Source organism: Lagenorhynchus albirostris, chromosome 14 (assembly GCF_949774975.1).
Source record: "Lagenorhynchus albirostris chromosome 14, mLagAlb1.1, whole genome shotgun sequence".
NCBI classification, from domain to species: domain Eukaryota; kingdom Metazoa; phylum Chordata; class Mammalia; order Artiodactyla; family Delphinidae; genus Lagenorhynchus; species Lagenorhynchus albirostris.
In genome coordinates, this window is record NC_083108.1 from 60,064,459 (window position 1) to 60,089,603 (window position 25,145).

Genomic DNA, 25,145 nt, shown 5'->3' on the forward strand with positions numbered 1-25,145 from the left:
TTTTAAAGTGTGTTGTGATTAGGTCGTGGGGTGAGAATGCTGCTGAGAAGGAAAATAATCCACACAGACCATTTCCACCGAGACACTAAGAAAGGAAAGAGAGAAAACAACTAACTGCAAGGTGTTAAATGACAGGAAGCAGCACGAGGGCCGTGTGCACACAGGCCACTCCACCGCCTCGGCTCCAGCTCCACCAAGTTTGTTTACAAAACTGGGCGCAGCTTTTCGTTTCTTCGGCCTGGTCACTGCATTGAGTGAGGGTTCGGCTCTCCCACTCTGCTTTGTTCCTCTTCTTTAAAATCTTTCAATGTACCTGCTCCAAATGCCTTAGAGTGCAGTTTTAACCTTTACAGTATAAAATGCTAGACCAGTTATTAACGTTTTAAAACATTGATTTTTTAAAATTAAATTCAATATGTCCGCTATCTCATGCCAGACAGCATGCTAGTCACTTTTCAAACTGGCTCAGCATCTCCTGGATCCAGGCCTGTAGTGATGTGAAACAGTTCCTTTGAATTTTTCATCTTGTTAATTAAATTTCTACGGAGGTCCTCCTTATAACGGGAGACAAATTTTGTTCTCATTGTTATCAACGAGGACTTGGGTCCAGCTAACCAGAGAACAGCTGTGATCTTTTCGACATTTGCCAACTTCAATCGGAGGGGCTCAAACAAAAACAGATTTCAAAATTGTTATTCAAAATTCACAAAACTAAGTACAAAAGAAATTCAAATAATTCAAATGCACTTAGTCAAATGCACTAAGACTTCTGAGACACCTTGTCTTAAACATCAACAAGAGCAGGAAAACACCACTTTGTTTTACGTTTGCCCTTTCGCCCCAAACTTTGTGCCTTCCCAACCCTTCTTGCTGCCCAGGGCGTCCCCCGCCCGGCCGCCCCCTCTGCTGGCAGCGCGCTGCCGGCGGCCCTTCGCCTCCGCAGGTGGGTGTGCGCTGCGCGAGGGGTGCTGATGCTGCGCTGCCGTTGCCTAGCGACAGATGCCGGCACTGCCAGCTCCAGGCTGCTCCCCAACAGCGCCGCTCCCGCGCTCCAGGTGAGCCAGCAGGGATTCTGGATTCTGATCCCAGGGTTCAAAACTCAAATGAGGATCGGTTTCCCAGACCAGACTAGGAAAAGGCCAGGTGACTGGGGTTTTTTTTTTTTTTAAAGTGTCTTGAGCTCCTACCTGATAATAGACTATGTAAAGATGGGCTTGGCATTTCTCATCAGAAAGGTTGCATCGCTGTGTAGGCACGTAGCTTTTACGTTTTGGAGTGGTTAGCAGTGTTCTGTGCACTTACAGTGCAGACGCTGCAGCCAGGCTGCAAGGGTTTAGATCCCAGACACACCTCTTATGCACCCTCTAACATTCTGTAAAATAACGGTCACAGTAGTTCCTTTTAGGGTTATTGCAAATACTAAATAAATTGCTCCATGGAAAGGATTTAGCCCAGGGCCAGTAATCACTGGATAAGTCGTAGAAACGAGTTATTTTAACCCTAATTCCTAGATAAGAACAAGTGAAAACCTTTTGCTATGTTTTCAGGGTTCCAGGTTCTAACTTTTTTCTCCCTTTATAAGTTTGGTGGGATTTGTTTTGTCCCCTTTTCTTCCAGCTAACAATTTATAGAAACCTTGGCATTAAAAAAAGAGACAAATCTTTTAAAACATCCCACCGCACTCTATTTTTGTACACCTGTTCTCGCCTCCGACTGCCCCGTCAGCCACCGAACAGGCCACGTGGATGTTGCCGTAGGTGAATGCTTGTGTTAACACAAGGAGTGAGGCCTCACAACAGTGCTAAACAGTGTCGCTCCACAAGCTAAAACTCTTATCCAGCTCAGAAAATGGCATGGCACTGCGTGTTTGCTTCTGCTGTGTCAAGAAGAGACACTACTGCTTTTGTTTTTTAAAGAGTATTCTTATTTGGATACAGTACTAAACTGGACAAGTATTTCATGAATTTAAAATCTGGTCGTCAGATTCCTTTCATGAGAACCCACACTTGGAGCGGGAGTTATCTTTGGCCTTCGTGAATTTGTTCATCCATCAAACAAAGACTCAAGGGGCATCTCCCCGGGCCAGGCACTGAACTGGGCACAGCCCAGCAGGTGTGAAGTGCAGGCTCTGCCCCGGCCCTCACTGGGTCTCGAGTCCAGTGGACATTTGAAAGAGCAGCAAACAAACCGTTACAGTGTAGGTGCTGTGAGATACTGGAGAACAGAGAAGGGGGCCTGGCCCTGACTGTGGAAGCAGTGGTGAGGCAGGAAGGGTGACTAAGAGTTGGTCAAGTGAAGAAGGGGCCACACGTCTCGCAGAGAGTGAAGCAGCGCATGCACCCACGCCAGGCACTCGGGTGTCCATGTGCAAGGGGTCAAAGGGGGGGCTGGGGCAGCGCCAGGAAGGGGGGACATGAGAGCTGAAGCTGAGGAGTTTACACGGACCCAGTCTTGATGGACCGTGGCTGGGGGCTTGGCAGTGGTGGGAATAGTGATGTGGTGAGATTTGCATTGTCACTGTGGCAGCACTGTGCAGGTGGGCCGGAATGTGTGAGCAGGAGGCCACTTGTGACATCCAGCCTGGACAGTGACCATGGCAATGGCAGATGGGGTAGAAAGAACAGGAACGATGTTTAGGAAACGGACCCAAAGGAATACGGTAACTGGGTTTGCAAGAAGGAAAAGGAGTCAGGAATGACTGCCACGTTCTGGTTGGGAAAATCAGGGGCCTTATTCACAGAGAGAGAGAGGAGCGCGCTGGAGGTGTGGGTGGGCACGGGGAGGAGATCCTGGAGGCACGGAGGTGGAGGTGTGCTTGCCGCACTGGTGGTCAGGAGGGTGGGCTGGGCTGGAGGTCTTGTGTGGCCGTCGTCAGAGCCGCGTGTGCAGAGGATGGGGGAAGCAGTCAGCCCCCGAGGGCAGGGCATTAAGGGGACAAGGGCTGTGCTGGGTCTGAGCCTCCTCTCCAGGTAGAGAGTGGGCGGGAAATCCAAAGGCCACGTCGGGGAAGCCGAAGGACCGGAGAGACTCCAGGAGGGTCAGAGAAGGTAAAGACCACAGTTCCTGGATGAAGTTTGACCCCGGGGGTCCACTGATGACCCCGTGAGAGTATTTCAGTGAAGCAGGTGGGCCGAAGCCAGGTGCCGGGACCTGAGGCGTGAATGGGAGGTGGGGAATGGCAAAGGGAGTCAGATCCCGGTTTTAACTCGGAGCCGGTCTGTGGGCAGGAGGACACGGCGGGGCTGACGCAGGGCCTGAGGCTGTAGGATGGGCCGTCAAATGGGACGGAGTTGAACGTGTTTGTCCGCCCGACGGAACAATCCGTAGAGAAGGAAGGAGAAGAGAGCGGGGAGGCAGGTGAGGCCCGCGGGGCCCAGGGCGCAGGGGCAGGGGCGGCGGAGACCGCGGTCCGTGCAGGAGGCCAGGCGCGATGACCGCGAGGGAATACGGTGGAGCCGGAGGGGAGTGGGGACTTGACGGCGGCGTCAGGGCCCCTGGCCTGGAGACCCGAAACTGGTACCAGCGACGTACCGGGAGGCGACCTCCGCGGTCACGGCTCTGCGCCCCCCGCGTCCAGCAGCGCGGATGGGGAGCGCCGGGTACCCGCTCAACAGGTGGAAACCAGCAGCCGCCCTCACTGGTTCTGGCAGCGGTGCCAGGCTCGGGGCCACGGCGTCTTCCAGAAAAGTAGCAAAGCTGCTCAGAGCGCGCAGAGAGCCGGGGGCGGGAGGCACACGGGAGGCTGCGGGAGGCGGCGTGGGTGCGCTGGAACCGTCTAGAACGGTAACGGGGGAAGGCGGGGTGCCCGAGCCCGGCACGGACCCTCCCCCTGATAGAATATGCATGATCATGCGCGAGGCCTCGCGCGCTGGGAGCCGGAGGCGGCGCGGGATCCGGGAGCGCACGCCCAGACCTAGTGCCGCTCGGGCTGCGAGGGAGCCGCGCGCCGCGTCCGGACCGCAAGCGGGTGAGCCTCCGGGGGGGCCCTTCGAGGGCGGCCGCCACCCCTCCAGACCCCGGGACCCGCGGCCTGGCCACCCCCGAGCCGGCTCCCCACCCCGCCGCGGAGAGGCCCTAGGGGCTCGGACCCGGGATGGGGCGCGGGTGGCCGGCGGGTGTTCGCAGTTATTGGCGGGGACCCGGTGTGCTCCGTCCCAACGCGCCGCGTTTGGCCGCCACCGGCGGGGCCCGGGCACAGGGCCGAGCGTGCCTGCTCGGGGTACCCCCGGGCAGCGCATCGGGCGCGGGGCGAGGGGAGGGCCAGCGCCACCCAGCTGGCTCCGGCGGTCCTGCCGCCCTTGGCCCCGTCTCCGCTCACTGCTGTTTATCCAGCAGATAATTCTAAACAAATGTCTTTAAAAAGTAGTTGGCTCCGCGCGTCTTCCTTGTGTCCTCTTAGTCAAGAGTTCGCGGCGGGGAGGGGGAGGGAGAAGAAACGCCTGTTCCGATCGGAAAACACCGAGAGACCTGCGCATCTCTTTCAGCAGCGAGGAAGAGGGGCCGCCGCAGGATCCACACACACCTACAACTCTCTACTTTTGTGCAATTCCTAACTGCGCCTGACGTCCACGCAAGCGGTCAGGCATGGGGTGTTTGGGCAACAGCAAGACGCCAGAAGACCAGGGCGTCGATGAAAAGGAAAGACGTGAGGCCAACAAAAAGATCGAGAAGCAGTTGCAGAAGGAGCGCCTGGCTTACAAAGCGACTCACCGCCTGCTGCTACTGGGTAAGGCGGGGGGCGCGCGGCGGCGCACGGCCCAAGCGGAGCGCATGGCCCGGGGCGCACGGCCTGGAGCGCGGAGAGGGCCGGGCGGGCAGGGCCCGCGCCCCCGCAGATAGCAAGAGCGCACCTGGAAACGCCCGCGTGGGGGCAGGACACTAGTTCAGTCTCGGTAGGCGTGAGAGATGGCTACGGTCCTCGGCCACAGATCACAGCATTCTCTCTGTTTGTTTGTAGGGGCTGGTGAGTCTGGGAAAAGCACTATCGTCAAACAAATGAGGATCCTGCACGTCAATGGATTTAATCCCGAGTAAGGAATGACCGATCTCGGGTTTGCTTCCCAACTGCATGCACATTTTGTCACTGCTTTCCCAGCCTCCCCAAAGTGTTTTCTCTAAACAGTTAATTTGATCTTTGAGTCGACCTTTTGGGGGAGGGGGGGCGGATATAGAAGTAAGTTGTTGAATTTGACATATTTAGGCAAATCTTTCTTCTGGTAGTGTCTACATCAAAATAAAATAACAATATATGATTTATTAAATACTCTTGAGGTATTGATCTGCATTATTGATATTGCGCTGAGCACACTTAACCAATGTGTCTATATATACTTCTCTCTATATCATTTGTCTGCATCTATTTCAATCAACATATGGATAGATTCAAATAAAATATATTTACAGGTGTAAATATATGCAATAGTCATGATGATTTTGCCATGTTACGTAAAACCTGTGTTGTTGTCTAGAGCTAGAGATTGTGGTGTGTGCATGTTTGTTTAGAGTCCAAACCAGTAAAGGTGGATGTTTTCCTTTTCCACATAAAAAACTTTGCACTGTTGTCCTGGGGCTAATGTTGACCTCTGGTAGTACCATTGTAGACCCCCTGCAGCTGGGAATTTAAAATCCCACTCAACTGATTTGGGGCAATGTGTAAAGTTAATTAATAACCATTCTGTTTTCATACAGGGAGAAGAAACAGAAAATTCTGGACATCCGGAAAAACGTTAAGGATGCTATTGTGGTAAGGAATTTTTTTTTTTTTTCGGCCTTGCCGTGCAGCATGCAGGATCTTAGTTCCCCGACCAGGGATTGAACCCGTGCGCCCTGCAGTGGAAGCCACTGGACTGCCAGGGAAATCCCAGGAATTTCTTTTAATATTTGTTCAGTAGAAGGTTGCACCCTCTGCTCCCTCAAACTGCGTAGACAGAAATTATGCACTAGATTACCACACATGGAGCCTAAATGGTTTATTTATCCATGTATCTTTTTCCTTCACTCCACTTTAGACGATTGTTTCGGCGATGAGTACTATAATTCCCCCAGTTCCACTGGCCAACCCAGAAAACCAGTTTCGATCAGACTATATCAAGAGCATAGCCCCCATCACTGACTTTGAATATTCCCAGGTAAGTAAATCCTTACTGAAATATTTTAAATGGTACACGGTGGAACAGTTTTTTAACGAGGTGGCTTACTGAGAACCAACGTTAATATTATTTCATCTTTGACTTTCTTCAAAATCTAGCTCTCTGCTTAGGAGAAGTGCTTCCCTCCATACCCAAATATTAACGTGTTAAAAATATTAAAGACAATAAGATTGTAAGAAATGCTTTTATGAGTATATCGGTGGGGGTGATGATCAGGGAGACAGCATACCTCTAAGAAATATTGGTAGTACTTTTTCCTCTGTGTATTCCTAAATCAACAATTAAGCCGTTTCCCAGATAACAAAAAAGTAGAAATTACACGAGCAGAGAGAAAGGCTTTGTGGTATGTGACTGCATCCTTGGGAGTAATAGAACAGAATTCAGTTCACTCTTAAAAGACATGCATCCTTCAGCTCAAATGAGAGGCGCATGCCAGCTGTAGGTCATACATGGATTACTTCTGAATGTTGACTGTATCCTGGGAAAATGTGATTTACTTCAGATCTGCAGGATTTAGGGCTGCTTTTCTAATCACTTGGATGGCAATGTTGCTTATGCGAAAGGGTGTTATGAATATTAGTTTTCTCTTGTTTGGTGGACGTACGTTTCTTTAAAATATTGTTATTTGGTAATTTGATTAAACATGTCTTGAAGGAGAAAACAGTTTTTCAATTTCTCAGAAAATCATTTTTGTTAACAATTGTCCCCAAAGAGCATGTGTGTGTGTGCATGTGTACCCCTCCAAAACAGTGTTTCAAAGTCTCCACTGCCTGGCATGGTGGTCTTGAGACATTTTTCATTCTCAGAATCCTCTTTTCTGAGGGAAGCTGATGCAGGACCCAGTGTGTAAGACAGATGGGCCCATGTGCCCCCTCCCCTCCCCTTCAGTAGAACACACCTGCCCTGTAGGCTCTGTATCCAGATGGCGGATAAGAATTACATTTTAAAGCTTTTTTTTTGCATCCTCTCATGTGATTTTTGTTTCTGATAAGCATTCCCATATAGCCAGTGAAACTCCTAGAATTTCTGAAAAGACAGAGGTAGCGGTGGTGAACTACCTAGAAAAGGGGGCCATGCCAGCTGGCGTGGCAGGCACAGTGTTTTTTAGTTAACTGTGTCTTTAACTGAGTGGTGTGGAGGGGGCTCAAGGAGACGATGGGGGGCCAAAGCCGTGCTTCAGCCAACTGGAGCTCTGGGTCCTCCCAGCTCACTGTGATGATTTACATATTGGAAAAGTCACCCAAGACTGCAAGGTCCTAGCTGAAATCAGGTTGTTCTCATTCAACTTCAGATTTACACATTTATAGACATGTATTTGAGTTTTAAATTTTGTCCTGCATGCTTGCCTAAAAGTCATAATAAAACATTTCCTATGTGGTTCTGATGAAGGGAAAAGTTATTCTTAGCATATGAAGAGAAATTAGCTTCAAGATGTATCGATCTGTCACATCTTCTTTCTTCTGTTTATGACAAACTCACATGTGACAAGGGCTCCCAGATTCTATCTGAAATCCAGTAACTCCCACGTGGGTTACTAAGGAATCCAAAGCGCCTAATTTGCAAATGTGTTTTTGAGGTATAGCATGATTTTTAATTAAAAAAATAAAACTGAAGAAACCATTTGCATTGAAGGCATGTATTTTCGTATAGATATGTTGAGGCGACTTAAAAATGATTATCAGGGGCTTCCCTGGTGGCACAATGGATGAGAGTCCGCCTGCTGATGCAGGGGACACGGGTTTGTGCCCCGGTCTGGGAAGATCCCACATGCCGCGGAGCGGCTGGGCCCGTGAGCCATGGCCGCTGAGCCTGCGTGTGAGAGGCCACAATAGTGAGAAGCCCGCGTACCGCAAAAAAAAAAACGATTATCGGAAATCGTAATTAACTATTAATAAAATAAAAGAGAATTGGGAACCAGCAGATGCAAATGCAATTATAATACTTTTTCAGAGGTAATACTTTTTTTGGTAGTTTTTAAACCTACATTCTATTGTCATATGTGTCTCTGTCCATGTCAAGTGAGATTATGTTTACAACTGAGCCTACACTTATATAAATGAGGAAATTAATATCTAATATATAACTTTCTTCCTGAAAATTGTGTTTTAATATGCACACAGTTTTCAGTAACACTTATTCTATAGTACTCTGAAATATTCATCACTTATAGCATTAGATTAAATAGTTCTTGAATTTATGTTTTGATGATCCCCTTCAGAGTGACATTAAGACAAATCTCTGACTTATATACTAATAACACTTGGTACATTTGAAGACAATTAACTTTTGTTTAAAGAAAATGTGTATTGTAAAAGTCATAAAAGTAGAGCTAACTCAAGTATTTCAGTAGTAAACATAACACGAATTTACTAAGTCTAGTACTTTTTTTTGGATTAAATCCTTGAGGAAGTCTGTGTCGCAATCCAATTCCTTGAGGATCTTGTTTATTTTCCTGTAGATCTAGAACAATTTTTGAACGAAATATGTCCTATCATTAAAAGTTAATTTCAGAGTTATTTAATTTTAGAAGGAAAACTTAGAAGAATGTTTAAGATTCTTCTTTATTATTAAGAATTTGAGATTACTCTTTATAATGAAAAATCTACAGTATCTTAGTAGAATCCTAAGAATTTCCTCTAAGAATGTCACACTTGGGTTTACTCTTTACATTGCCTCCTACTTGAATTTCAGTTGGATTATAGAAAGACGAGTGAGGCTGGCAGGTGGCCTGCCTAGGGGATGGTACCGGGGGAAGTCAGAGCCAGCATCAGGGCCACAGATCTCACTGGCCTCTTAGGCCTAGTCTGTCCCAACCTGGAAGGACTCTGGAGCCCTCTCGGAGGGGATTTTCGTGACCTGAGTGTTTTATCAAGGTCGCTCTGGCCTTCGGCGGAGACGGGCTCTGGGGAGGAAGAGGTGACTCCTGTGACAGTCCGGATGGCAGACACCGGGGCAGCCTGGGTGGCCTGGGATGGCTCACTGGCCGTTGCCTGTTCACAGCGTTTTGCTCATGAGCACGCCAGATCACCTCCGCTCTGGACAGGGCTCCACCCGGGACCCCTTCCTGGGACGGCACCCCGTCTGTGCACCCAGCCCATCGACACGGGAAGCGGTAGGAAATACACAGGCTCAGGTGGTGGTCCTGAGAGAACGCACATCACCTGATCATTTACAAAGTGGGAAAATATTGTGGTTGCCCCCGCACTTCCCAAAACTCTTCGCACAATACCGGACAAAATTACTGACGGATTAAATTGGAGTATTAACTTGTTCGTTTGGTATTTTCTTCCCAAAATGTGGTTATTTTATTAGCTCCCTTAAAAGTGTGTTTTGCTGGCATTTATAAGGGTCAGTGGATAAGTGAGGCTTAGTGAGAAATGTGAAAGCGGTCGGGTCAGTCAGTACTCTGTTATCACCACCCATTTCCTAAGTGAACGTTTATCAGAATCGCATGTGGTCACACACCCGGAGAGCAGGCGTTACTCTTCCCAGCAAACATTTGCTTGGGGTGCAGGCCAGCTCACCAGAGTGGACCTGGCCTTCCCCGGGAGCCTGCCCGCACACCGTGGGCCTTGGCTCCACTTCAGAGCAAGTTGTGACCTGGAGAAAGAGGCCTCCCGCTCGGCGGACAACAGGGTGGGAGCTGGGCTTCCTGGGGCAGCGCTGCGGAGGGCGATGGGCTGGGAGCCCTGCCAGGTGCCAGCGCCGGTGGCTCCCAGCTGTCGCTCCTTTGGGGGGTATATGCAGAATCCTGATTCACACCATCCAGGCTAGTGGTTTTCCTTGTGATATTTTAAGCAACTGAACCCTCTCGCTCCCCCACCCCAAAAAGCCTTTGAAGCCCACCGTACAAGTCAGGTAGGAGCGCCCAGGCCGCAGCCCCACGGGGACCCCCAGCATCTGCCCTGGACCCCACCAGGCACCGTCGGAAACCACAGGGGGGTGGGGTGGCAGGTGGCGCCAGAGCCAGACCACCTGGGCCCAGATCAGACCCGTGGCTGGATCTGAGCAGTGTCCCCAACGCCTCCCAGCCTGCCTGGGGGTGTCTCAGCTGTCCCCAAGGGGCGATCCTTGCCTCTCAGATTACAGAAGCCCAGGTGAGAGCCCGCCCAGGTAACCCCTGCCTGGTCTCCATCACCAGCAGCCCCCAAACAGTGAGACACTGTATGTGCCAGGCACTTTGCTAAGTGTTAGGAGCACAGAATAGCGATGAATCAGAAGGTCTTGCCATATAGTGAGAGACAGATCATAAACAGAAAATTCCAATACGCCAGGGTAGTGCTGTGAGGCCACAGCAAACAAAGAGGAAAGAGGACTTACTGTCTAAGGAAGCACTCAGGTACCCTGCTTCCTTGTCAGAAGTACAAGCTACCCGGACTAACGCATCGATATTAACACATCCAGGAGTCTAATCTTCTCAACAAGTATGACCAAAGAGTCGACCAGAATTGCCAATACCTTATAGTTTGCAAAGTCCCACCCTGCCCTCTTCCTCTCCCTGCAGCTTAGTTTCAGTCAGATTCTCCTAAACCGGCCCTGGTCCTCCTGCTTTGCCACCTTCTCTGCCCGCCTCTGTCCTGCCCTCCAGGTGGCCTCACCGGCCACAGGTTCTCTGAGGCCCCTGGACGCACCTGTATTTGCGAGATCTCAGATCTCGGTCAGACCTTCCACCTTGCCCCTGGGGTTCCAGGTCCCACCCAGTTTTGCCACAAGTTCCAACAAGTTTCTGGCTGTTCTTCCAACCGAGCACTCCCCCACACGCCTCTGCCTTGTGCTGCCTGGTGATGGGGGCTGAGCCGGTCCCCACCCACAGGGAGCTCACACCGAAATGTCCCATTTCCAGAGCCGGTGTCTTTTCAGGACACTTACCCGCATTTTGAATTTTCATAAATAAAATATTTAAAATGTCCTAGGGTATGTTCTCTAGTTATTTAAAAAAAAAAAAAACCTCATCCAGGGGCCGCCCTCTGTCTGTGCCCCTGGAATGTGCTCAGGGGCTGGTCTGAATTGGGAGGGGGCGCTTTCTCCATCAGAGACCTGCCTCCAGGACTCCCATGGCTTCTGTCCAAACGCTGCCAGGCGGAGGGTGGCTCAGACAGTTAGCGCTTAGATCCGTCCTGCACGTTCCTTGTGCTGGGGAAAGGAAGGGCTGTCCTTTTAGTAAAATATCCCAGTTAGATAATTAGTCACACTAGGGCTTCACAGAAGATACTTTTTAAAAATTCCATCTTCTTCTTTGAAATACTATCGTAAGGGATATTCCTAATAAATAATAACTTTTTTTGAAGCAATTTTCAACTTACCCCCAAAATGCAAAAGTAGGACAAAGAACTCCCATACCCCGCACCCAGGTTCATCAAGAGGTAACCTCTGGCCACATTTGCTCTCTGGCCCTGTCTATACTAAAACACACCTTTACGAGCCATTTGATAGCTGGTTGCAGCCATCATGCTCCCCATAAATACTTCAGTGTGTATTTCCTACAAACAAGGCCCTCCGCTTGTATAACCAAAGCACAGTTATCAAAATTAGGGGATTTAGCATTAATACAATGCCTATGCAGATTTCACCAGTTGTCCCAATAATTATAGTGAAATTATAGTAATAATAGTAATTCTGTTGGTAACTCTGGTCAATAATCCAAGGCAGGGTCTGGTGGCCTTCCCAGTGGTTGGGGACATTAACTCTGGTCACTTAGTGAAGGTGGGGTCTGCCTCTTTCTCCTCTGTAAAGTTACCTCCCCCTCTTGTAACTCATGAGTACGTTTGGGGAATATCCTTTGAGACTGTGTAGACACCCTGTTCTTTTCAAAACTTCCACACTCTCATTTTAGCGCACTAATAAATTTCATCCACAATAAATATTTAAGAGGGAAAGCTGTTGACAATTCTTTCAGTTATTTCTAAATCCCATAAAGAGAAGTAAATAGAGTGTGGAGCCTGCTGCTGCCTTGCGTATGATAAAAAGCTTGTCATTCATGCTGTTAACAATCAGAGTTTGTGAGGGTCACTCAAGAGCAGCATCCTCTCCTCTATACCCTCACGGCGAGAAATCTGGACTGAAACCACGAGACACATTTTCCCTAAAGTATTTTTCTTTATAGAAAATACACTCTAAGGGTTACAAAGTAAGGCAACATTTTTTTTAAATTCCTTGGAGAAGATGTCACTGAAACTTTAGATCCTTTGAAAGTGTGAGATTTTTGTTGTCAGGGTTCCCCTCAAATTTGGATGTATTGGAAGTTTGTCATCAGGTTTACCAAAGCAAAGTTCACTTCTGAGGACACTTGCACTTTTCAGAAGCATTTGACATTAAAAATACCATAGTAATGGGGCATTTTGTCCTTACTATTGCAGTTTTTTTTTATTTTATTGAAGTATAGTTGACTTACAATGTTGTATTAATTTCTGCTGTACAGCAAAGTGACGCAGTTATGTGTATGTGTATATATATATATACTCTTTTTCATATTCTTTTCCATTATGGTTTATCCCAGGACATTGAATATAGCTCCCTGTGCTATACAGTAGGACCTTGTTGTTTATCCATTGTATATATAATAGTTTGCGTCTGCTCATCTCAAACCCCCAGTCCTTCTCTCCCCCACCCCACCTTCCCCTTGACAACCACAAGTCTGTTCTCTATGTCTGTGAGTCTGTTTCTGTCCCATAGATAAGTTCATGTCGTATTTTAGATTCCACATATAAGTGATATCATATGGTATTTGTCTTTCTCTGTCTGACTTACTTAATATAATAATCTCTAGGTCTATCCATGTTGCTGCAAATGGCATTATTTCATTCCTTTTAAGGCTGCGTAATATTCCTTACCTTTGCAGTTTTATGTAACTGAGAGAAAACGTTTTTACCTTTTCATCTATCTCTCCGGAAACGGAGGAAGGAGCAGAATGAGTTGATCTTCTTGTGTCAAATTAAGGCTTGAGTGAGTCAACACACGTGGCTTATGACACAGGTACATGAGGTTTTCAGAAGCAGAAAAATGAAGTTGCTCCTGAGAAGATTCCTTTGAAACACTGACTTTTCAAGTTTTTAGTTTTGCATGAGAATGTCATCCATGAATATGTGGGGTTTTTCTTCACCTCTTAAAATAATCCCACACAGTTTTTATCCTGTCCTTTATTACGGCATATAGATTGAATTAAATCAACTTCACATGTAACATTCTCACTGCACATAGCAATTTCATGTTTTAAGTTGTATTTGTATTTGTTTGAATAGGAAGTGTCTGTGTGTGGCACAAAATCCAAAAGATAGGAAAGAATGGCAAGTCCTTCCTCACTCCTGCCCCCAGGCACCCACGTGTCGTCCCCAGAGACAGCCAAGGTGACGTAAAATCGACTTAGGGTCCTCGAAGAGCAATCTTTTAAACATATTTTGATCTCATAGCAAATAGTTATAAAATGTCATTGCAGTTAATCTTATCAGTATGGAGAAAATATCTAGCCTGAATTGCCAAGTAAGCATTTTTTCAAATAACATTTAACATTAAAGTAAATTGTATTGAAACTGTTTTGATGCCAAGACAAAATGCCAGAGTGGATGGTGACGAAAATAAGAGAGGTTTATTAGGCATCCATAAAATACTGAGATTTTAAAGTGCAGAAGCTGCAGGCGTCATCCTTGGAGGGAAACCACAAATGACACAGTTAAGCAGAGCAGGACACAGGAGGGCACTTTACCTCTGGGTTCTGTGTGGTGGGTGACCTCTTCGGTCTGACCCCATCCCGCCTTGGCTTTAGGACACACCGTCTCCCCCGACACCCAGCTTCCTTTCACAGACCTCATTGGAAGTTTCTGCCCAGGAGAAAGCCCTAAAAATACGTAAAGGTATTTTCCATGTCCTATTCTTCTGAAAAGGGCAAGTGTCCCCAGGTGCGACGTGCTTTCCTCCATCTGCACAATCATTCCCCAGCTCTGGCTCTTTCCACCTTGAAAACCCACCTGCTGATTTTTCTTCCTCTATTTGAAAAGCTCAGATTCCCGAGAGCACAGTGTTCACGCTGTATATTTGCCCTTATTTAAATAGTGATTTGCCAGGGTCCGTCCTGAGCACTCAGTAAGCACCCAGTTAATGCTGAGTGATAAGAATAACTAAAGAAACAAGTTATTGGCCGCTTTTAAATCCCTCCAACTAACAAGGCTAGAGTTACTTAGAAAGCAGATTATGTGTCATGATTCCAAATGCTTAACGTTTACACCTGTCCTTTTATCTGAAGCTCACATCATGACTAGTCATGTTGAGTTTTGCCAGTAAACATGCATTTACGGGGTGTGGGAGTCTCTTCCCCTTGCTTGGCACGGCATGTGGCATATAGTTATGCTCTGAAAACGTGCTCGAAAATCACGTGTTTGCCATGTGCTCAGTGCTACACTTAGGACCGTGAGTTACCCTAAGAAACTCTGAGTTATGACTTCTCACCTCCAGAAACTTACGACTTAATGAAGAAACAACATGTTCGTAATGTGTAACATCTGTAACATATAATACGTAACATAGAATTAATGAACAATAAAGTATCCTGTAATGTCAGCCTACCTTCTGTGGGGTAGACTGGAAACTCTGTACCCATTCAGGGAAGAAGACCCGTAAGAACCACAGGTGCTCAGACCACAGGCTTGGTAACCATGCCCTGGGAGAGAGGGGCTTCCTGGGCTAGTAATAGTGTCACCAGCAGAGCAGTAAGAACTGAGGGTCGTGGTGGGGAGGACCCAGCACAAGTCAGAGGTGTGTATTGAAGGGAGATGGAGCATTACAGAGGTGGGACATCGACCCCCAAAGTAACTGGTACACTCAATCAGATGAGTGTTGGTAGAAGAATGACAATTGGTATTTGAGCTTTCATTTTTATCAGCTACAATGTTAAAGGATTTATGGAGTTATCATCATTTATTCTCATCCACAGTAGTGTGTTCATTACCCAGAAGAACACCTTTTACTACAAGTTGGCTGATTTGAGAAATTACTAGGGGGTTCGTACACCACTTTCCCAAGCCTCTACTCCTTAGTTTCCCAAACCCTCTCCTGAATTTTAGACATTGTCTAAATGTCCCATTGCTTTACATAGTAAATAATGGCATATCATTTCAAAGTATTCAGTATTAAATTCTTAAGGGTATTTTTAATAGTTCTTAAACCATTGTATTTTTATTTGTTTCTTGGTTAAACTGTGTCATCACCTCCCAAAGAAACTCAAACGGCACCAGCTGGCCTCTTTAGCTGCTTGAAAGAATTTAGGTGATAAAGATTATCATCCATGTTTCTTATTTCTACGGTTAAAAAATTGTAAGTAAGTAGTACGTCATATCCATATCATCACATAAATTCCTCTAATTCGCTAGAAGTTAAAATCTTTCAAATCTGCCTTCATCCGTTTTATCTGAAGAGGCTTCCTATTTGATTTTTTTTTCAGTGATGGCCTGATATGTGTCAGGAACCGTGTTAGGCGTTGGAAGTACCAGTGTGAATGCATGCCCGTCTGCATGCCTGTGAGGAATAACAGGGTGCATGCAGAGTTCAATAAATAATTAGGCAAGGTTCGCACATGGGTGCGGGGGAGGAGGGGTTGCTGGTGAGGTTTGGGTGGCTCGGTCCCAGGGGAGCCTGGACTGACTTGTGGACAGGTCCACAGGTCGACCGGGGACAGAGGGCAGTGTGGCCAGAGTGTACAGTGGGGGATGCATCCAAGGGGTCCGTCTCCCAAATCCCTACATCATATGAAGACCTTAGAGAGTCTAGCCCTGCAGAAGTACCATGGCCAGATGGTCTTGGAGGCCCAGCCCTCGTGAAGCTAATATTTAGGTAATTCAGCTGGAGACTTTTACACTAACTGCAGTGTAACATTTCACAGTATGACTATTATGGTAGAAATAAAAGCACCAGTGCCGGTAGTAGAAAAGAATTCGGAGGCATTTAAATGGTTGTGCCTCAATAGAAAGATTGTCTTACATTGTTCTGGTTGATTGCATGGAGAGTACATTTGAAACTACTTAGTATTTAAGCTAGATTACTAGCCATGCTTCTCTTTGGTTCTCTTTACCAAGAAGTCTGGGAGAGTGAGCGTGTGAGGCTTCTTCTGCCTCTAGCCTTGTCCTGTGCCCCCTGGAGCCCCCAGCCCTGCTGCGGCATCAGCGGGTCCTGGGTTGGGCACACCTGGCAGCCCACCTGGTGTTGACCGGCCCCTAGTCTACACTCTGGCGGCTGCTCCTTGACTCTCGGCCTTTCAGCTGGTCGTGACTTCAGGGTGTCTGGTCCAGGTCTCACTTTGTAGACCGGCACAGAGTCTTGCGGGGGGTGTCACCCAGGCGTGCTGCCCTGGAGGTCATGTCAGGACAGCGACAGTCTTCTGACCCCCAAAGGCGGTCTGCTCACCATCCTTATCCGTGTGTGGGTCGGACCCACATTTGTACAGAGGAGCTTTATGATCTGTTCAACAGAAGCATAAGAAATTGCCCACGTGTGGCCATTTTTGACCTACAACATGGCCGTTTCATAAGGTTCAACCTTGTGGATTTCGTGCCACCTGCCAGCCTCGGTCCCTTCGGTCGCCTGGTCCCTTGCCCTGCATCTGTGTGGCGGGTGCCCCCGAGGGGCCCAGCTCTGTCCTCTCAGTCCTGGGCTCCCTCCTCAGGGCTGCCTTTCACTCTGGTCACTTCCGTCACCCCCACCGCCAACCCCGAGGTGCTTCCCTCCCATCCCGGGTCTCTTCCTGTGTTTGGGCAGAAACCTTCCAACCAGCCCGGTCTCCTGGGAGACCCCCCACCGTGAGATGAGAGGCAGCCCCAGTGTCTCCCCTGAAGCCAGTGTCCCCCCCTGAAGCTGTGTGCTCACGTGTCCCACACCCACTCCCCACCTGGTGCCTCTCATTCCTGCGCCTTCAGTGCTGGCTTAGCCAAAGCCACACATTTTGGGTAACTAAGCATGTGCTGTTTTTGCTTATCTACAGTTGTAACAACTACAGGTTCACGCAGTCTGTTTAAAGGATTTTGTGTGAAATCACCCCAAAAGACCCTCAGTGTATGTTGGGGTGGGAGAGAAACAGGATGCTCTCTGCATAACAAGTCTCTGAAATAATTCCCTTAGTCAGCTCGGTGTCCTTCCTTGAGGCTCTTTTTTGAAAAGAAAGGAAGCAGAGTAGTACCAAAACTCTAACCATAAGAGCTTGACATATATAATTATATAAAAACCGTTGTATCTGAATCATTCTGGTGGATACAGTAAAAGTTCCTCAACCTTGTGTCTGAGGATGCAGTCTCTGTGGTTCCTGTCCCGTCTCTGCCTCCTCCTGCAATCTTGGGAAAGTTGAGGAGCATCTCTGGGCTCAGTTTTCTCATCTGTAAAATGGGGTCAGTAATAATGATGCCTGTCTCATGAAACCGTGACGGGAATTCAGTACAGTCATGCATCTAAGTGCTTGGGATTGTGTCTGGATGCTGCAAACGTCCAACAGACGTCAGCCGTCATCCTGGTTGCCCTTTCATGTGATATTTGTAAATGTATGTACACTGCCTTCTGAGATGTTGCCACATGCTAAGCTTTGGAAACTTCACTCAGGGATTTTGTCATCAAATCACGCAGAGAACCCTGTTGCTGATGAAAGGAGAGTTGAGACCTTACATCTCTCCTGAGGATGGCAGTGAGCTCTCAGTGTCCTTGCTGGATTCCTGAGACCAGCAGGGCCCTGGGGAGCAGGGAGACGGGAGCCTCCACGAGGCTGGGATGGAGCCCGACCGTCCCCGCTGTTGGATGTCCGAGCTGCACACAGGCTGCCCCGTCTGACGGCACCTCTGGGAGTGGTCCCAGAACAAGCCTGCCTCTGACTAACGGGTCTGGCTGTGGTGTTTGCAGGGGCCTCTCTTCTGTAGCTTTTCCAGGATTGGGTTGCATGGGCAGAGTCAAAAATACTATACTCTGCAGAAAACGTTTTGATCTGGGATAAATTCATAGTTTAGAATAAAAATGTAAAGAAAAACAAAATTGGGATTTTAAAATACATAAAAGTCTATCAAAAAATTTTTTCTCCCCTCGGTTTTCATCCTTTTTTGGCAATGTTGGTCAATCAGCTTGATACAAGTGAAAATAAGGCCTCAGCTCCCAAAGCCCTCAGGCCACATCCTGTCCTGAATCCAGTGGTCACAGCATCTCTGTCATCCTCCCTGCATACCTCAGGAGACAGGAGCTCGGAGAAGGCGGTTGACTGGTCCAGGGTCAGAGCTGGGATCTGGGAGCAGGTGGTCGGGGCTGGAGCCCGGTGGTCTGACTCTGGAGCCTGCTGTGTGGCCTTCCTGGGCTCGGGAACTGCTGGTCCATCCTGATCGCTGGGTCAGCCTCATTCCAGCTGAGGGTGTAGGGGTGGGGGCTTGGTCAGGCCACGTGCAGCCCCTCGGAGCAGCCTGGAAAGGGGAAATTTCCTGGAAGAACAGGGTGTTCTCTGGAGTCACTCCGGTCCACCTCTAGTGGTGCTGTAAACAGTCAGCTTTGGTGGCCACTCAGTTCTCTTAGGAGCAAAAATGCAAGTGAATGAAAATGAAAGTTGGAAATTATTGGATCATTCACTCATTCAAGTAGAATTTCCTGAAGGCCTCCTGGGTGAAGGCTAGGGTCACCTGGAAAATGGAACATCCCAGTGACCAAGACACGGTCCTGCCCCGAAGGGCACGTCATTCACCCGACTTTCACTGCAAGTTGGCCATTTCCACAGGCACACTCTTGCAGCTCTGTTCATTCCCTTGCATCATACTGCAAACATTTAGCTGTGCGGTCAATTAATTAATCAAGGTGGAAAGTATCAACCAGGGATTATTTTTCTACTCCCTTGAAGAAGCGTCGTGCAGCTTCCTGAGCTGGTGAAAGACGCCTCTAATAATTTGTTGTTGTTGTTTATGAACTAAATAGGCCATTAGAACGTGGATCATCACCCCATTAGGGCCTCTTCCCGGCTTTTGGTTTATACTCTTCCTTGGGGTCTCAGATGGCTCATGTTACATTGCTCGGACATAGTATAAAAATATCTCTGTGATAGGGACCTCCCTGGCAGTCAAGTGGTTAAGACTTCGCTTCCAATGCAGGGGGTGCAGGTTCCATCCCTGGTCAGGGAGCTAAGATCCCACATGCCTTGCAACCAAAAAACCAAAACATAGAACAGAAGCAGTATTGTAACAAATTCAGTAAAGACTTTTAAAATGGTCCACATCAAAAAAATCTAAAATCTCTGTGGTAAGTTTCTATTTTTAACTTTTTAAACTTCTTTTCATACTCTGACACCCGAAATTATTCTATAGGAACTTGAGTCCAGTCCCTAAAGTAGAGGGATTTTTGCATAGTCACGTCCATGCCCTCCTGGCCAGGTATTTATCCTTGTGTGCTGTTGGTACATATTTGAATTCTATTATGTAAGCCCATCTTTTAGAGAAAATATCTAAAAATTTTTATAATGTGCCTGATATTTTAGAAAGGATAAGGTTTTGTCACATTTAAGATGTGCTAACTGTGGAACTTTAAGTATTTTCAGGTCTTCAAAAAAGTCAATGCTTATGGGAGCCTCTTTGGCTCTTTAAAATAAAATATTCCAGCTGTAAGTGGAAGGATGGGGCCTCTCCCCAAACAGTTTTCAGAATTATTCCAACCAGCCCCAGTGAAGTCAGGTGCAGCACGGCGAGCCCAAGATCTAAAGGACTTGAGTCAGTTCTTGGCCAGACACAGTCTCTTAGCCAACTTGCCTTTGAATTTTCCCGTGTGTAAAATGGGGACGGTAATATGTGCTTCATGTCTGAGAATGAATTAGATCTCATGAGAAAGCTCGGTAATTTAAAGAACAGAATAGCCGTGAATCATTATGGTTACTACCGTTGGCCAAGTTGAAATACGAGAACCAGAAAGGGACTTGGAATTACAATAAAAATTAGCAGGAAATCCAATTTGATGTACACACTGCTGCCAACCCCACTCCTCCCCCGTAAGACCTGGGTCACCCCAAGGCCTAAGGGACTGATGACAGGTGTTATCCTCCAGGTGTCTGTCATTTTAACCGACTCAGAGCCTGGGACCGCAGGATGGATATTCTACAAGTTCAATTTTAAATATCAACCAGTGAATGACTAAAACTTCTCAGTGCTTTTTATGGCTGTTTCAAATTAGGGTTTAAGTGTAGGGAAAATATGTTTTCTTTTTCGTTATAGACGTTTCCTCTTATAGGCATCTTTTCAACATGCCACATCCATGGTCGCTGCAAATTAAGCATCCCCTGACCTATACATAAGAAAGTGGACTCAGAAATGCCTAAGCATTGATGTACAGCTCTGAACAACTCTGAAGTTTCCTTTGTGTCACCCAAGCCAGGGAGCCCAAGCCAGAGTTGAGGGAGCCTAACCCAGGATTGAGGGAGCCTTATTACCATACACCTTTAAAAATGTGGAATCTCTGAAATTGCCATGTGTCTTATAATAGCTATGCACATTTACTGTGACAGCATTCTCCTCCCATACACCCCCTCATCCCCCAAAATCTATTATTATAACTGTAGTACATCCAGAATGGAGAAAATACAGCATTTTGTGGAAAATTAAATATCATATTGCTTCGAAAAAAGGAAAAGAACAGTTGTAAACATTTCCTTGGCTAATTACATAATTCTTAAAAAATATATCATTTTACATAATGAACAAATTACTGAGTTCTTTGAAGATAAACCTTGTCCTTTGTGGTATATATGTATATATATATGTATATATAATTAAAGTGACTGAAAGTCTCTATTTGATAAGCAATATGGAAAGGAAATTCTGAGTTGCACATGATAGAATTCCCAAGGTACTGGATGTTTCTTTATTCTGCCATTTTTGAGGAAAACCTAGGAGATTTCTGGCTACTGCAGGGATTACAGTGGATTTCAGAATTAAGTTTGTTTTAATTAATAAGTGTTATCGTGAGGAATGTATAACAGGAAACGTAGTGGCACTGTTCTTAGAACCAAAGGCTGGAACAGCCCATCCCATGCATAGGATAGTGGACACAGACCCTGCGGGGACCAAGGGGGGCGGGTGCAGCAGCAGTGGATCCCACCCGCATCACGACATGGGTGGGTCTCCGTGTCTTTATGGTGAATGAAGAACTGAAGTGATGAAAGGTTATAGAGAATACAGTAGTCTTCTATGAAGTTCAAAAACAAGCAAAACTGGGCTTCCCTGGTGGCGCAGTGGTTGAGAGTCTGCCTGCCGATGCAGGGTATACGGGTTCGTGCCCCGGTCCGGGAAGATCCCACATGCTGCGGAGCGGCTAGGCTCGTGAGCCGTTGCTGCTGAGCCTGCGCGTCCGGAGCCTGTGCTCCGCAACGGGAGAGGCCACAACAGTGAGAGGCCCGCGTACCGCAAAAAAAAAAAAAACAAAAAAAAACAAGCAAAACTAAGTACCGTATTGTTTCAGCGCACATATATTTGTGATAATTTTTGTAAGAGAGAAGAGAATGAGCATCACAGTACTCGGGGTGGGCGCAAGGAAGCAGGAGAGGGCTGCAGAAGGTGAACATCAGTTATCCATCACGCTGGGTGCGGGGGATGGGAGGGGCTCAGAGTGTTCTCTGTATTATAAACAAATACGTAACAAAACAAAGGCAAAGAGGGCCCTGTGTCATTCCCCAATTCTGCTCACCTGCAGTCCCCATTAAAAAGAAATTGGAGTTTTCTAATTTATTAGCATAGATTCTTCTTTGTGCCCTGTTCCCGCTTAGAGGGAAGTTTACATAGATGAACTCGAAGGGGCTGTGTGAGCACAACATCCAGTAAAGACAATCCTAAATCTCAAGCGTTTTACTGAGGTTTGCATTTCTTGTGATAGAAGATGGTGCTTTAAGATTCGCTGGCTGACGCTGCTGAGGGTATTTCCTCCGTAAGGACAGATTCCAGGGACTTCCCTGGGGAGCAGGGGTTAAGAATCCCCGCCTGCCAATGCAGGGGACATGGGTTTGAGCCCTGGTCCGGGAAGATCCCACATGCCGAGGAGCAACTAAGCCCGTGCGCCACAACTACTGAAGCCCGTGCGCTCTAGGGCCTGCGAGCCACAACTACTGAGCCCTTGTGCCACAACTACTGAGCCGTGCACCTAGAGCCTGGGCTCCACAACAAGAGAAGCCACCACAATGAGAAGCCCGCGCACCACAACAAGGAGTAGCCCCCGCTCGCTGCAACTAGAGAAAGCCCATGTGCAGCAATGAAGACTCAATGCAGCCAAATAAATAAATAAATAAAATTTAAAATAAATAAATAATTTTTTTAAAAAAACAGATTCCGATTGTGCAGAAGGCACGGTGGAAGATCGGTGTTTGTTGAAGTAACTGTCATTCTGGAAACTTCATATCTCATCCTGGCAGTAATTCTTACAGTAATTCCAGAGATGGGTGCTGTCCCATTTCTTTTTTATTATGAATGTAAGCCAGGTTATTTTGAAAGTATTCTAAACTTTCAACATTCAAAAGAAATGGGTGTGGGGAGAGGCTGCTGCCTGAGCCTGAGTCCGGCTCTGCCCTTCCTGGCGACCCCACCACCCTGAGCCTCAGTGTGTCCCTCTGTTGAATGGACGTGACAGCAGAACCTCTGCCCCAAGCCCATGAGGATTGAATTGATTGAGTTAATATACGGGAGAGGTTGGCCTCCACCTTTGCTGGACTCGGTATTCCCGATTAGCTATTCAGAAGAAAACCATTTTTAAATCAAATGTTTATGTTGCCTGTTTGCAAAGCCAAGACACTCTGCTGATCTCAAAGCAACTGCATCACTACATGAGACCGTGGCCGGCCCTTCTCAGTGAGCGCGTCCTCCACGCCAGCACTGACCAGATACAGAAAATAGGGGTATAGTGAGAGCCACAAATGCAAACCACGTGTGTAAATTTACGTTTTCTAGTGGCACATTTTTTGAAAAATGCAAAGAAACAAGTGAAATTTAATAATATATTTTACTTAACGTGATATATTCTACATATGACTTCAATGTGCAGTTTTTAGAAGTTATTCATGAGATAGTTTGTCATCTTTTTTCTTAATCAATCTTTGGAATCCACTGTGTATTGCGCATGTCAGCACACCTCAAGATGAAGAAGCCACCTGTCAGTGGCGGCTGCCACATCAGACAGACAGGGCTGGACCCGAGGATGGGGCAGAGGATATAGTGATTTCTTCTTAACCAGCCTGAGCGTTGGTGCTAGTGACAGGTGCAGGCCAGTGGCTGTTGGGCCTCTCTGAGCCCCCACTGGGACCCTGACGTCCACGTGGCCATCCGAGCCCCGGCTGGTGGGGAGGGACACCCTGAGGAGGGGCCTGGCCTGGGCCGGGCAGCGTGTGTCCTCCTCACGGGGCAGGCACACTCGTCTGCCCTCCCGTTGCTGATGAAAACCTCCTCCTCCTATAGAACCTTCCCTGCAAGGCTTCTCTGTCTGCAGGTCGGTGGGTGAGGTGCCCGCCATTTAGCATGACTCCAGTCCAGCTCCCTGCCTCTCAGCCTCCCGTGTCATTCGCCATGTCCTGACTCTGGGACAGTCAGCCACGTGGCCCTCGTCCGTATCTGTAGGTGGTGTTGCCAGCAGCCGGGCCTCTGTGTGTACAGCAGGTGTACCTCCGAGACCTGCTTCACCACACTCCCCAATGACGCCCCTGTCATGATCGAAAGCTGCCATGAGCCTAGCGCCGTGTGTGTGACACGTACCCTTCTGGGTACTTTTGCCCAAAAAGGGCCCTGTGGCTCTGGATTGCTTGAACAGAGACAGATTGTGCAATTTTGTTCTTTTCGTTTTCTTTTATGTGTGCACTTTTTTAGGGCATTGAGTAATTCACTGAAAACATACAAATTAGCATTTACTTCTGAGCCCAGCAATTGGCTCTGGTCTATGTGTGTTTAAAAAGACTGTGTTACGAATCTAAATAGGATACATAGGGGGAGAAAAGATTCCTTTTCAGCTCAGTGCGGAGGAAAAAGCCAGAACCTGATTTCTGAGCCTTAAAGGAACTCGCTGTGCGTGTTCTGTCGGATTCTGAGAGCTGGGCGGGCCTGGGTGTCCGTCTTTGAGGGAGTCAGAAAAGTGGGAGGAAATGTGTGATTCATGGTGAGCAGAGAATCCGAATTTGGAAACAGGGAATGAGCAAGAAGCATTACTCAGTTGCCGCTATTTAAAACTGGGGACCAGAGGACAAGGCGCACAATGGTGTTTGAAGAGAAAAAGTTCCAGATATTGTAACATTTTTAGTCTCTCCGAAGTCTGGAATTGCTGTGATTCATACTTTTTGTCTGTCCCATGCTTAGTTTTTGTCCCTTGTCAGCCATTTGAAAGGAGCACCTTTCTTCCCCAGCTTCAGTCCCCTGAAGACTTCTAGATATTTCTTTTTGCAAGATTTTGCCCCAGTGGCATTTGAAAATCGAGTGTAGACAGGTGAGAGGGGAGAGGGGAGCTGAAGGTTGGGACGAGGCTTGGGTAGGTGGACCTGGATTCTGCCCACTCCCCGGCATCACCCCTGGGGAGGCTCTGCAAAGGTGCGGTGGACAAATGGACAAGGTAAATTTTAGAGCTCTGACAATTAGAGGAAACAAGGGTGCTGGGCCGCACTTGGAGGTGCCAGTGCTCGTGCCCAGGTGCTGGGGGCTTCCGCCCAGCCCAGCCCAGCGACGCCAGCAAGGACCCGCTGAGAACCCTGGTCCCAGTGAGCTCCCATGCAGCCTTTCCAAGGGTTTTGTTTCTCTCTCTCTCTCTCTAGCGTACAATTCATCCCATTAGGTAAAAGAAGTCACTGCTGGTGAATTTACAACCGAATTGCATTGTTTCTGGTTTGGTTTTGGTTTTCTGGCAATGTGTCTTTCCTAAATTGGGCTCAAGTCGTTGTATGAGAGGCCATAAAGGGTCATTCTGACCAGAGACCTGGGGTAAGTCCCCCTCCAGCAGAATATCAAATATTCGGAGTCTCGGCTCCCAACGGGTTACAGCACCCGCACCTCCTCC

At 47.6% G+C, this 25,145-nt stretch overlaps 1 protein-coding gene across 2 annotated transcripts in view; it reads left to right on the forward strand.

Moving 5' to 3' along the window:
• Nucleotides 1–25,145, forward strand: part of GNAL (G protein subunit alpha L) — a 92,780-nt gene that overhangs the window by 14,523 nt on the left and 53,112 nt on the right. The window contains exons 1-4 of one of the 2 annotated variants that reach the window (XM_060122056.1): nucleotides 4,585–4,726; nucleotides 4,958–5,030; nucleotides 5,689–5,743; nucleotides 6,009–6,128. In XM_060122056.1, the coding sequence (XP_059978039.1) occupies nucleotides 4,585–4,726; nucleotides 4,958–5,030; nucleotides 5,689–5,743; nucleotides 6,009–6,128 (390 nt within the window). Of the gene's footprint in view, nucleotides 1–4,584; nucleotides 4,727–4,957; nucleotides 5,031–5,688; nucleotides 5,744–6,008; nucleotides 6,129–25,145 lie in introns of those variants that run through there. The other variant, XM_060122055.1, reaches the window with a different exon arrangement.